The 12,223-nt window shown below is 46.2% G+C and overlaps 1 protein-coding gene across 2 annotated transcripts in view; it reads right to left on the bottom strand.

Moving 5' to 3' along the window:
• Positions 1-11,015, bottom strand: part of ASTN2 (astrotactin 2) — a 1,902,914-nt gene extending 1,891,899 nt beyond the window's left edge. For both annotated transcript variants that reach the window (XM_033961675.1, XM_033961676.1), the window contains exon 1: positions 10,633-11,015. In XM_033961675.1, the coding sequence (XP_033817566.1) occupies positions 10,633-10,951 (319 nt within the window). In that variant the 5' untranslated portion in view covers positions 10,952-11,015. The remainder of the gene's footprint in view (positions 1-10,632) is intronic.
• Between the last annotated feature and the right edge of the window lie 1,208 nt (positions 11,016-12,223).

Raw genomic sequence — 12,223 nt, 5'->3', positions numbered from 1 at the left:
GTAATAAATAGGCTCAATCCCTAACAAACAAGCACTCACTAATAACAACCCAACCAATACCCCTCCCCAACCATAATGACCCCATAATGGCTGAACCCCCTTCCCCTCCTCCTACATGACCCCCAAGCCTACCTTAGTGGAGTTCTCTTGTTTCTGGTTTGCAGGCAGGAACAATCTCCAGTCATTCCTACTCTTGCAGATGCCTTCTTCCAAAATGGTGCAGGTGACCCCTAGTGGTAATTTTGCGGTACTATTGCAATGGGTCATGTTTCCATATAAAGGCATTTATTTTGTTTATTATATCATTTTTATTTTGCATATTTTATTTGTATTATGTTATTTATAGTGTTTACATTATGGAGTAAATGCATAAGCAACATAAAAATGTACAACAGCATTTTACACACTTAAGTAAGCACACATAAAATTGTCCCAGAGTATATTCACATAAAGGTAGGCACAAGGCTTGATATTCAGTGCTATTTAGGTAGCTGAGAATGGCTCCCAGCTGATTAAACAGCACATAGTTAGCTATCTGGTTAGTCGCATAGGTGGGGAGATTGGCAACCAAGGCATGCCTCCCTGCTCTTCCCTACCCTCTGCCACTTGAGCATTTCCTCACCCCTTGCATACCTCTTGAAATGTTCACTGGCACGAGAAGCATCTTCTGCATACTGCTCGTGTTGGCTTCCGCTCTCTTCTGACATTCCGTTCTGGACTCGCAACCAGGAAGTGATGTCAGAAGTGAGCCAAGGCCGGCACAAGTAGCAGGCAGAAGATATTGCTCACATCGGCAAACATTTAAAGAAATATGTGGGGAGTGGAAAGGAGAAGAGGCGCCAGCGCCCCAGCAAAGATGGTGCCCAGAGCAGTCTGCTCTACTTACTGTGCCACTGTATCTGGTGATATTCAATGGGAGATAGCCAGATTGGTTGGTGTACAGCTATTTCGCGCAGCATAGTTAATCACTGCCAATATTCAGCAGCCAGATAGAGCCTCCTAAAAGGCTGGTCTATCTTTGGCCATTAAGACTTAGCCAGCTAGCTGCTAAATATTGGCCTAGCTGGCTATGTTTCAGTTAGCCAAAAATAGATTGGAAATTCAATGTTGATCACTGACATTGAATTTCCAGTATCTCTGTGGACTGGCTATCTCCCACAGTCTGAATATCGGGGTGGGGGGAAGGGTTGGAAAACATAGGCCCTGATTCTATAAAGGGAAAGGGAATGGGACTTGTATACTGCCCTTTTCTGGTTACACATTTAAAGTGGTTTACATACATGCAAATACTTTGTACCCAGGGCAATGGAGGATTAAGTGACATGCCCAAGGTCACAAGGAGCAGCACTGGGATTTGCCACTTTTCACCTCCAAAAAGTCCGTCTAAAGTTAAGCACCTACATCGGCGAGCCTAGCAAATGTAGGCTCCAACTTAATTAATAAGCTTAATAGACACTGATAATTGACACTTGGTACCTCATAATTCACATTGATAGGAGTTAATTGAAAGTTAGGCGCACAATTTGCTAGACGTAATTCTATAAAAGTTAGATGTCTAATGCACAGCACATATTTAAAAATGGGTGTGATTAGAGAATAATGGTAAATCACAGTAAAATCACGGGAATGGGAAAAATTTGTGCTGTTTATCACGGATGTGGGAGCAAAGATTTTCACTGTTCTGCAGGAGTGGCAAAAAGCTTTGTTCCTATGGGGGGAAAAAGCCCATGCTTACCACTCCCCAAGCTTCTTTCCTCCCTTCCTCCTGCCGGCAAAAAGTTCATGCCTTCTAAAACCAGCTGATCCCACACAGGCCCGCTCATGGTCTTCCCTCTGCCAGGTTCTGTCCTTATGATGAAACTTCCTGTTTCACGAAGACAGGAAGTTGCATCACATAGAGGGACCCGGCAAAGGAAAGGCCACGAGCAGGCCTTTGTGGGATTGGCTGGCTCCAGAAGGAGGGAGGGAGGAAAGCACATTTTTTTCCCCTGAATTCACTTTTGTCCCCACTAGAGCCCCAGGGATATTAAAGTAAGTTCAGGTGAGGCCAGAAGTGGTATCCAGCAGAGGGTGAACTTACTTTTTTTGCCCAAAGAAGCAGGGCGATTGCGTCAGAGGGAACATGGAGAGCAGCCTGCGAGGTTCACTACAGCTGTTCGTGAACCTAAGCAGGCTGCTTTGAACAGGAGCGGCAGCGGCGGCAGCAACCATGGGTGGATGGAGGAAGGGGAAGAACGTATTGGATGGGTGGATGGAGGGAGGGGAAGCGAAAAAGAAGGGCTATGGAGCAGGCAGGAAAGAGGGCTGCTTTGGGGGGAGGGGTGTGCTGGGGCCAGACAGCAATCGGGGGGGAGGAACAGATGGGGGGCCATGAAGCAGGCAGGCATTGCACAACAGGGGGAAAGGGGGCTGCTTTGGGGGGAGAGTTGTGCTGGGGGCAGACAGCAATCGGGGGGAGGGAGGAACAGAAGGGGGGCCACGAAGCAGGCAGGCATTGCACAACAGGGGGAGAGGTGAAAGGGGGCTGATTTGGCAAGCAGGGGGGGCCAGGGAGACAGACAGAAAGAAAGAAAGAAAGACGCACGGACAGGGGACCTGGGAGAGTTACAGACACAAAGAATGACAGACAGACAGCGTCCAGGGAGAGAGACAAATAAAAAAAACAACAACACACCATACATACAGACATCTACTCTAGCACCCGTTAATGTAACGGGCTTAAAGACTAGTACTTTAATAAAATGATTTTAACTGTTTGAGGCTTGGGCAGATGGGATTAAAGTGAATTCACAGGGACAGAGCTCAAAGGGATGGGGCAAGGTTGAGGCGAGGATGTGGACAGAGCTCACAGGGATGGAGTGGGGACGGGGACAAACTTTGTCCATGTGTCATTCTCTAGGCATGATTAGGGGGTGAACTGTAGGCAAGTTTTTGAGTTAGGCACCATTATGGCATAACTCAAAACCTCTGGCATAAATAGGGTGCACCTTAAAGCTGTGATGCCTTGTTTACCCGCTTATCAAATTTCTATGTGGCATACATAACAATTAAAATCAAGGCAAAAAGGGCAAACAGAATGCTAGGAATGATAAAGAAGGGGATCACAAACAGATTGGAGAAGGTTATCATGCCGCTGTACTGGGCCAGGGTGCGCCCTCACCTGGAGTACTGCGTACACCATTGGTCGCCGTACATGAAGAAGGACTCGAGAGGGTCCAGAGAAGAGCTACTAAGATGGTTAAGGGGTTGGAGCTTCCGTACAGCAAAAGATTAGAGAAACGGCCTCTTCTCCCTCAAACAGAGGAGATTGAGAGGGTACATGATTGAAACATTCAAGGTACTGAAGGGGATAGACTTAATAGATAAGGTTGTTCACCCTCTCCAAGGTAGGGAGAATGAGAGGGCACTCTTTAAAGTTGAAAGGGGATAGATTCCGTACAAACGTAAGGAAATTCTTCTTCACCCAGAGAGTGGTGGAAAACTGGAATGCTCTCCCGGAGGCTGTCATAGGGGAAAACACCCTCCAGGGATTTAAGACAAAGTTAGACAAGTTCCTACTGAACAAGGATGTACGCTGGTAGGGCCAGTCTTTGACCAAAAGGGCTGCTGCGTGAGCGGACTGCTGGGCATGATGGACCACTGGTCTGACCCAGCAGCGGCATTTCTTATGTTCTTAAGGGAATACTTCATATACACTTGCTGTTAGATGATAGTAACTTATGTGGACAAATGATGCAGCATTATGTTACTTATTCTGTATCATATTATCTTTGATGAATTCCTTATCTTTCTTTTTGTTGTAAAGGACAAAAAAAAAAATTTCAATAAAAATATGGAACAAAAAAAAAAAATCAAGGGAATATATATTTTTAGATAAGGACAGATGTACTTTAAGATACAAAGGGTTAAGTGTAGAACTACAAAAATGGATAGGTTAGAGACATGTACGGGTTAGAGGGGCTTATGGGCCTGGCTCCTCCTCTCTATGGTTCACTAGCAAATTGTTTCTCAACATGCGGTATGTGTACTCTTAGGGGTACGCTGGCCGCTTGTTGGGGGTATGCGGCCTTGCCGCTGTGGAGGATATTCCCCGCCCATCAGTAGAAGCCTCTGCTGCCGGGGTTCCCTGCCTGCCCCCACCCCTACCCCGCTGAAGCTGCTGCCAGGATCCCTCCCTCCCTCCCTGCCCCCCCCCCCAAAGTCAACCCAGTTACTTGTTGGAGCCACACTTGCTACCTCCGCTGACCCAGAGAGAAATCTTGTGGGTCAGCCATGTGCAGGGTGTGCATCGCTGCTCGTGCCATCCCTGCATAGAGTTCACTGGGGGTAGAGGGAACAAGTGTGGCTCCAACAAGTAGCTAGGTCGGCTTAGGGGGCGGGGTGCAGGTGGGAAGGCAGGCAGGGAAGGATGGATTTCTGGCAGCAGTTTCAGTGGGGGCAGGCAGGCAGGGATCCCTGGCATACAACTTAATTTTGGTACAAAGGCTGGAAGGCAGGAAGGGGGACACAAACTCAACACAGAAGGAAGGGAGTGACACAGAAGGGAGGGAAGAAGGGAGCACTAACTTGGGACATAGGAGGGAGGGAATAGGGAGAATTGTTGGGCATGAATGTGTGAGTGAGAGACGGTGCACATGGGGGATGAAAGGAAAACTGGGCATACAGAGAGAGAGAGAGAAGAGTGCAGTAGAGATGCATGGGGAATAGAAGGATGAGAGGGAGAAATGTTGGTTCTGGTGGAGGAGAGAGATCAGAGGGACAGATTGAAAGGGATGCAAGGGGGAGGAATGTTGGGCATAGTGAAGGAGGGAGAGATGTGGCAAGGTGTTGGAAAGGGGTGATAGAAGGAGAAATGGGCATGGGGCTGGTGGGCAGTGATGAAAAATGCTGCACATGATCTGGGGATGAGAGAGGGAGAAATGTTGGATATAGCAGTAGAGGGGGTGGGAGAAATGCCTGGATCTCTCAAGACAGATGGGCAGTGAGAGAGGGAGATCTGTTGCCAATAGGGGTGAAGGAGAGAGGAAGAAATGTTGGACTCGTGGAGGAACAGAGAAAGATGTTGGCTTGAAGAAGTTGAGAAATACTGCACTAGCCCACCCACTAGGCTACTTAAGACACCTATGTGATGTTGTACTAGGCTTTCCCATACCAGATACTGCTGTTCTACAGACAGGTATATACTGTTTTATTTAGAAATTTGGGAGATGGGAGGGGGTCAGTGGCCACTGGGGGAGTGTGTGTGTGGGGGGGGGTCAAGCTCTCCAGTGGTCATGTGATCAGTTTGGGTGCCTTTTTGACACTTAGAGGCTTGTGAAACAGGTCTAGCCAAAAACATCTAAGATCCATCTAGAATGTCTTGCAAAAGGTTTGATTATCATTACAAAACATCCAAATCTAACTTGCCCCCAAACCTGCCCATAACACGCCTTTTACCCGCTTCTTTTAGACTTAGACATTCTGGAAGATGAACTACCCACAAGCCATCCAAATTTCTAGTTTCAAAAATCGGCACTTGGATGTTTTGGGGAGCAAAACATCCAAGTGCCGACTTAGGTGGTTTTTTGGATGTTTTTGTTTTTTGATTATGCCCCTATTAGTTAGCCTATGATGGTAAGCTCACTACTGCAGGGCTAAATTAACCCCAGATATTCAACGCCAGGGCATGTCCATCCTCCAGAGTTAGTGTAACAATCCTAAAGTTAAACAGTGCTGATTGAGAATGGTGCTAGTTAACTCTGTAGGAAAACCTTTCAGCTGTCCTAACTTTATCCACTCAGCTGATTATTGGACTGAATATCACCATTAACCTGATAAGCACTGGCTCTATCCATGCTCCATCCCAGACTACCCCTAACATAGGTGGGTAGGGAATGGCTGGTTAGGTGGAATATTCAGTGGTACCAGCTAGTTAAAAAACACTGGATATTGTGGTATGGCCAGATCAGTCGTGCTTAACCAGGCAGGAGCCTCTTCTACATACTGCCAATAACTGCTACTTGCTGCCAGTTGAGTGCTTGTTAACACCAATTATTATTAACATCTAATTAGATAATTTGTTTACAAAGAGATTTGTGATCTGCACCCAGATTTGCATGCTCATCTTTGGGGGACCTATATAAAATCCGGTGTTAAGAATGCACCTTGAGCATCTGTCTGAATCTTTTGTCCCCCGCCTCCTTTCTCTATCCTTTCAATCTCATTTTCTCTGCCCCCAACCCTTTTTCTAAAAATAAAGATACTGGATAGCAGCCAGAGTTAGAGGAAGAGGAGGGTTCCACCTTCCAATCCAAAGAGAATATGAAAACTGAATTAAGTTCTGTTTGTTTCCAGGTTGATCAGCAACCTGGCATGCCCTGGCAGAAAATCATCACTGCTGGCTCAGTTGGGCTGAGTGCAATATTTCTCATTGCCTTGGTAATGCTCTATTTCTAGCGTGTGGTTTGCTCAGAACTGGTGTTAGACAAGAAAGGCCCAGCACAGAAGCCGGACAGTGTGCTATAGATCCTGCCAGAGAAACAAAAAAAACTGGTTTGAAGCTAAGGGGGGACAAGTCCAGGACAAATGTCAGGAAGTTCTGCTTCACGCAGCGAGTAGTAGACACCTGGAATGCTCTCCCAGAGGAGGTTATTATGGAATCCACTGTGCTAGGATTCAAAGGCAAATTAGATGCACATCTCCTTACGAGAGGCATAGAGGGATATGGGTGACTATCAGTTTACACCTGACTGGGCCTCTGCATGTGCAGATCACCGGACTCGATGGACCATGGGTCTGATCCGGAGATGGCAGTTCTTATGTTCTGTGGAATGACGATGATTCTGAAATGGACTTTAATGAAAGAGTCAAAGTTCCAAATTTACAATAATATAATCCACTTGAAAAAATAGTAAATAATCCACATACAAATCAAAAGGACCTAGTCCGCTAATAGTGCAGGACCCAACACGGTCCGCATTTCAACAAGATGTCTTCTACAGGGGTCCCTAAGAGTCCTATGGTGATGAATATGTGGAAAAACTGGTATGTGGAGAGACGAATACTGCTTTCTAAAGATCCTGCCAGCAGGCTTTGCCTTCATGAGTTTGAGGCAGTCATGGGGCCCCTTGTGGCATGGAAGTCTAGAGCAGGGATGTATGGCTACCTGCCATAGTAGGACCCTGGCTTGCTAATGACACTTTTAGAGAGGAATTTTTAAGAAGCTCTCTAAGTGTAGAAAACGGGCTATGCAAGATTCACCATCATATACGAAAGTAAATCAAAAAGTAAAGGCAAATTACATATAACGGCTTTAATAGAAGTAACTGTGAGCAACTGAACATATCACTTTTCCACTTAGTCCCCATGCAAGATGACGCATTTAATGCATTGTTCAACTAGCTTCTGCATTCCTGCAGAGAAGAAATTTTTTGGCTGTTCGTATAGATATAAAAATATATTCAGAGAGCAATCCTATATATACTTTTATACATGTATAAAATAAGCTTTTCCAGGAAGGGGGTTGATCAGAGTACAGGATACCCTAGCTAACACATATGTTTATTTATGTCTGTTCTAAAGCAGGCATCAATATATACATGTACCTGCCATTGCTGACTGTACATATATGATACAATTTTAGTAGGGAAAGAATACATATACTGTTCTTTTTTAAATTGCCACTTTTTATACATATACTTGCCACATCCACTTATACAGTTGATTCTAAAATCATCTCTTTCATATGCTATATGGTACATGGATTGTACGTCTTTTCTATAAGCAGCCCAGCCACCCACCACCACCGTTCGCAACAGCCAGTGAATATGCGCTTCTTGTGTACTCAGGGCTGAAACACAGCAGACGGTGCACGCAAATACTGTTGAGATACTGGGTCTAACCAACAAGCCCTAGAAGGCATATCAGGCAGGTAGAACCCAGTTCTATTGCTTATCACAGAAATCAGTTCCACAGCACACGACCTCACAGCACAAACATCCACAAACATGTACAGACTGAATGCCCCAAGCAAACAAGGCTTCAGCTCTCATCTGTTTAATACAGATGCATCCACTCTGGGTTAGCAGGAGGATGACAGAGCAGGGCCTGTCTCAGTTTATCACTTATGCTACATTATAGCATATTTAGGTATGTACTGATCCTAAATGCCAACCTATTAGGCACATGATTAGAAAACTAGTTCGGAGGGAGGCGTGTTTGGGGAGAAATATACTGTTTTCTTCCTCAGCCTCCCTTAATATGATGCCAGGCAAGTATTCTGAGAACGGCAGTGTTCGTGACCAGAGAGAGAGAGGGAAGCAGAGAAAGCCAGCGGCTAATGAAACACACAAAACGTGCCCAGAAATCAGAGCCAAAGCCCCAGGGAGCACAGAGCCACACTAAAGAAAAATCATTTCTATCTGAGGAGTTATACTGTCACTAATCTATGTAGAAAGGAAAGGAAAAATAGAGGCTAACAGAACCAAGGATTCACTTATCCTCATTTAGGGAAGTTTATATATATATGTGGGTGAGGGGGGGGATTAAAAATGTAACAGGGAAAAAAGAATTTACAAAATGTCTTTTAAGTTCTTTAGAGATAAACAATGTAGCACTTTCACTTCTAAAAAAAAATTTAAAAAAGCAGCTGAATCCCTCCATAAAAATCCTCAAACCTTGAGTTCACCAAGGCCCTATTTTATCAAGCTGCGTTAGGGTTTGTTTGTGTTTTTTTTAAATCACCGGCAACTGTGGTAAAAGCTCCAACGCTCATAGGACGCTCATGGCCGGCGATAAAAATCCCTAATGCAGCTTGATAAAAGGGGGCCTAATAGTGCTGAACTCAAGAGAGAGGTAGGGGTAGGGAGTCAATCATCCTCCCAGCGGTCACCAAAGCAACAGACCTCAGCTTTAAACCAGGAAGTCCAGAAGCCACACATGACAAGATGCCTGAGCTTAAATATCCCAAACTTACAAACAGAGAATAAAAGCACAAACTAAGAGGCGGTATTAAGCAAGCTTCCACTGTTATAGATAAGTCCAGCAAAACTGGACCTGAGAGACCCAGGAACCAAACTTTGCTTATAAAAAAGGATTAAGACATCTCCGGCTTCCTGCCAGTGCACATCTATGGGGATCCCTGCAAGCAGAATGCTTGAACTCTGTCAGCTCTCTAATTTTCTTTCTGAATGTCTCCACAGGCAGAAATAAGAAACACAACAAAACAATGTTTAACATGAACAGGTGTATTGAGAGAATACCAAAGAAAATCTTTGTTAAAGAAAGCAGGAAGGAGGAGAAGACAAAAGAAGCACAATGTGACCAAAACAGTCAAAAACAAAAGCAGGCTCAACAAAAGTCAATAAATCACACTCTTCCCCCCCCACCTCTTATCAAATATAATTTTCTGCTCAAAATGCTCAAGGCAAGGAAGAAGAGTCAAATAAAGCAGTATAAACAACATAATTTCTGAAGTAATCACATAAATTAAAAAGTTTTAGGTAATTGTTACTCTTCCTGGCCGGAAAGCCTGCCCCAAGATTCTTTTCTCTTCTCCCAGAGAGACTCTGTTTTATGAACCTCAGCATCCACCTGAGACTTATTAGAACACGTAGTATGGAAAGCAAGAATACACACAGCTCTACCAGAAATGCACCTGGGACACCCAGATTCAAAATACAATTACAGAAAGAAAGATCAGTAGTAGAAAATGTTTTTTGTTTTTTTTTTTAAATCAAGTGTTGAATCTCCTCACCAATATCATCTTTCAACACTGAAAGTCTTTTCCCTCCTCCCTCACAGAGCCCTTCCCTGGCAAAAGAGATACAGCACAGGGCAAGGAGAATAAGCCAAACATAGCGAAGGATGCCAGAAGAGGACACTGGATTGATAAGTACGGACTATTCACTAGGTACCATCTCTCCCTCGTTGCCCCTCTCCACATCTCCCACCCTATTAGCCTTTGCAGGATTTTTCAATAACCCAACAGACTAATGCACTTGTCGCTGTCTGTTCATTCCCATGATCCTGACTAGAATCCAGATCCTGGTGCCTAGTCCCTATTACACTGAACCTCAGTACTGGTCATTATCCTCTAAAATGTACCTAAACCTCTTCCTTTGTACTCATCCCAAGGCCAATACCGAAAATTTTAGTACCCCTTGACTTTCCACTTTTGCCATATTTCTAAACTCATACAGCATCTCTCTATCAGCCACAGTTTGTTTCTCAGGAAATCACCCCCCCCCCCCCCCCCCCCACACACACACACAACTTACCTTGGGAACTTTTCCTTCTCACCCCCCCCCCTCCACCCCTCCATTCATCACAGCAGCTGCCCTTACTTCCTCATGTTCCCCGTGGCATTTGTCCTCGTGCCAGACCATCTGTCCCAGTCAGCATCGGTCCTTCTGCTTCACCCTAGGCATTTCCCTTCACCAGCCTCCGCACCTGAACTCTGACTCCTCGCCTTGGCGCGTGCTTCTCCCTCCCCCCCCCCCCCCTCTGTCTCCTTTGCCCAGGTCACGGACCCTCTCTGCCATCGCGTGCACCCCACGTGCCTTGATTTGATTAAACCTCCCTTCACCTGCTCCACCACCTGTGCATCCCCGCCCCCCTAAAAATCACCCTGGGGCGTAGGAAGGTAATTCTTACCCACGGTGAAGAAGGGCAGCTCCGTGTTCTCCAGGTCGTCCTGCACCGCGATGCGGCCGGGCAGTTCGTTGCGGACGAAGAGCAGCAGGCGGGACTCGGGGGGACCTCCACCGGGGCCCGAGGGAGAGGGCGCCGCCGAGCCGCTCCAGCTGATGTCGTTCTCGCGCAGCACGGGCAGCGTGGACACCGTGACCGTCTTGAGCCGGCACGGCGGCGGCGGCGGCGGGGGGCTGGCGGGGGGCTGCGCTCCGGAGCCCCGGCCGGGCCCGCAGGTCAGCATCAGCGCCGCCAGGAGCAGCGGGGAGGCGGCGGCGAGCATGCTGGGGGGGGAGAGAGGGGAGAGCGGAGGAGGGAGGGCGCGCTGCAGCTGGAGCGAAAGAGACGGGCAGAGTGCACGGCGCCGGCACCGAGCGCAGCCTGGCGGGCTCGGCACACAGCACAGCCGCTTAGCCAAGCGCCCTGGCCCCGCCCCCTCAGCCCCGCGTCGCCTGGCAACGCCCAATCCCCTGCAGCTGCATCCCTCTGCCGCCCGACCCCTTTAACCCTCTGCACAGCCTGCCCCTGCTAGGCACAGGACATCCTGCGCTCTCCAGCCCTGCAGGAAGAAGGGCTAATGATCGCCCCCTGACAGGGCTTTAAAGTGAATTGCTTCTGCTTTCTTAAGTTGCTTCTACTTTCCGAAAGGTTTTCGAGGGGAGGAGTTCTTGCAGGCAGAACATTTGTCAGTGGGTCTAGCTGTCTGGTACTGTTACGGAGGTCGGTGGAATTTAAGATTATGCGGTGCTAGTTTCAGTTTGATGAGTTTGGTTACTCTAAAGTTACAAGAAAGCCTCTCCCTCTCTCTCTCTCTTATTAGTGGGCTTATACCTTTTGTGCTTATTTATTTACTGTATACACTTTGGACATATAAAACTTGTATGCTGAGATTAAATCGTCCCACTTAGTCATCTGCACACTGGTCACATACAGAAGTGCACATTATCCCAATTCCTATCCTCCTCTTTCTCTGTAGACCTGGTAACACCCAGTCCTGCACCAGGGAACTCCTATTGCTATCTCCCACCATTTCTCATTATTCCTCCTATAGAATGTAGACAGTGTTCAGTCTCCAGTCCTAGCATATCACTGCTACCCTGCTCTTATATGAGGCCACCTAGAAATATTTAATTGTGAATCATATTTTCATGCTGTCCATTTTGCATGACACCACGTAAAATCACAGTCTATTGAACTACTTGGAATAATGTTTCAACACATTGCTTAAAGCTGTCAAAGAGACTGATTTTTAAAACAAAAATAAAAAAATCATGCACTAAGATTTAGCACACATGATGTTTACTACCATGCTATAAAAAAGGTTACCACTAATGCATAAGGTAATCATATATAAATTGCATAGTATTAAAAATGCTTGTGCTAATAATGGTAGTAAACAATAGAAAGTGCATTAACTTTATAACTGATTTCAGTAGTGAGTGGTGGAAGTTATGCTTAACTCACACCATACTGTGAACAACAAATAATAATAATTTATTCTTATATACCGCCAGACCAGAAATGGTTCTAGGACCAGCGGTTCACAACAAATAGA

Source organism: Geotrypetes seraphini, chromosome 10 (genome assembly GCF_902459505.1).
Source record: "Geotrypetes seraphini chromosome 10, aGeoSer1.1, whole genome shotgun sequence".
In the NCBI taxonomy this organism is placed as follows: Eukaryota; Metazoa; Chordata; class Amphibia; order Gymnophiona; family Dermophiidae; genus Geotrypetes; species Geotrypetes seraphini.
This window is presented reverse-complemented; position numbering and strand designations above follow the sequence as displayed.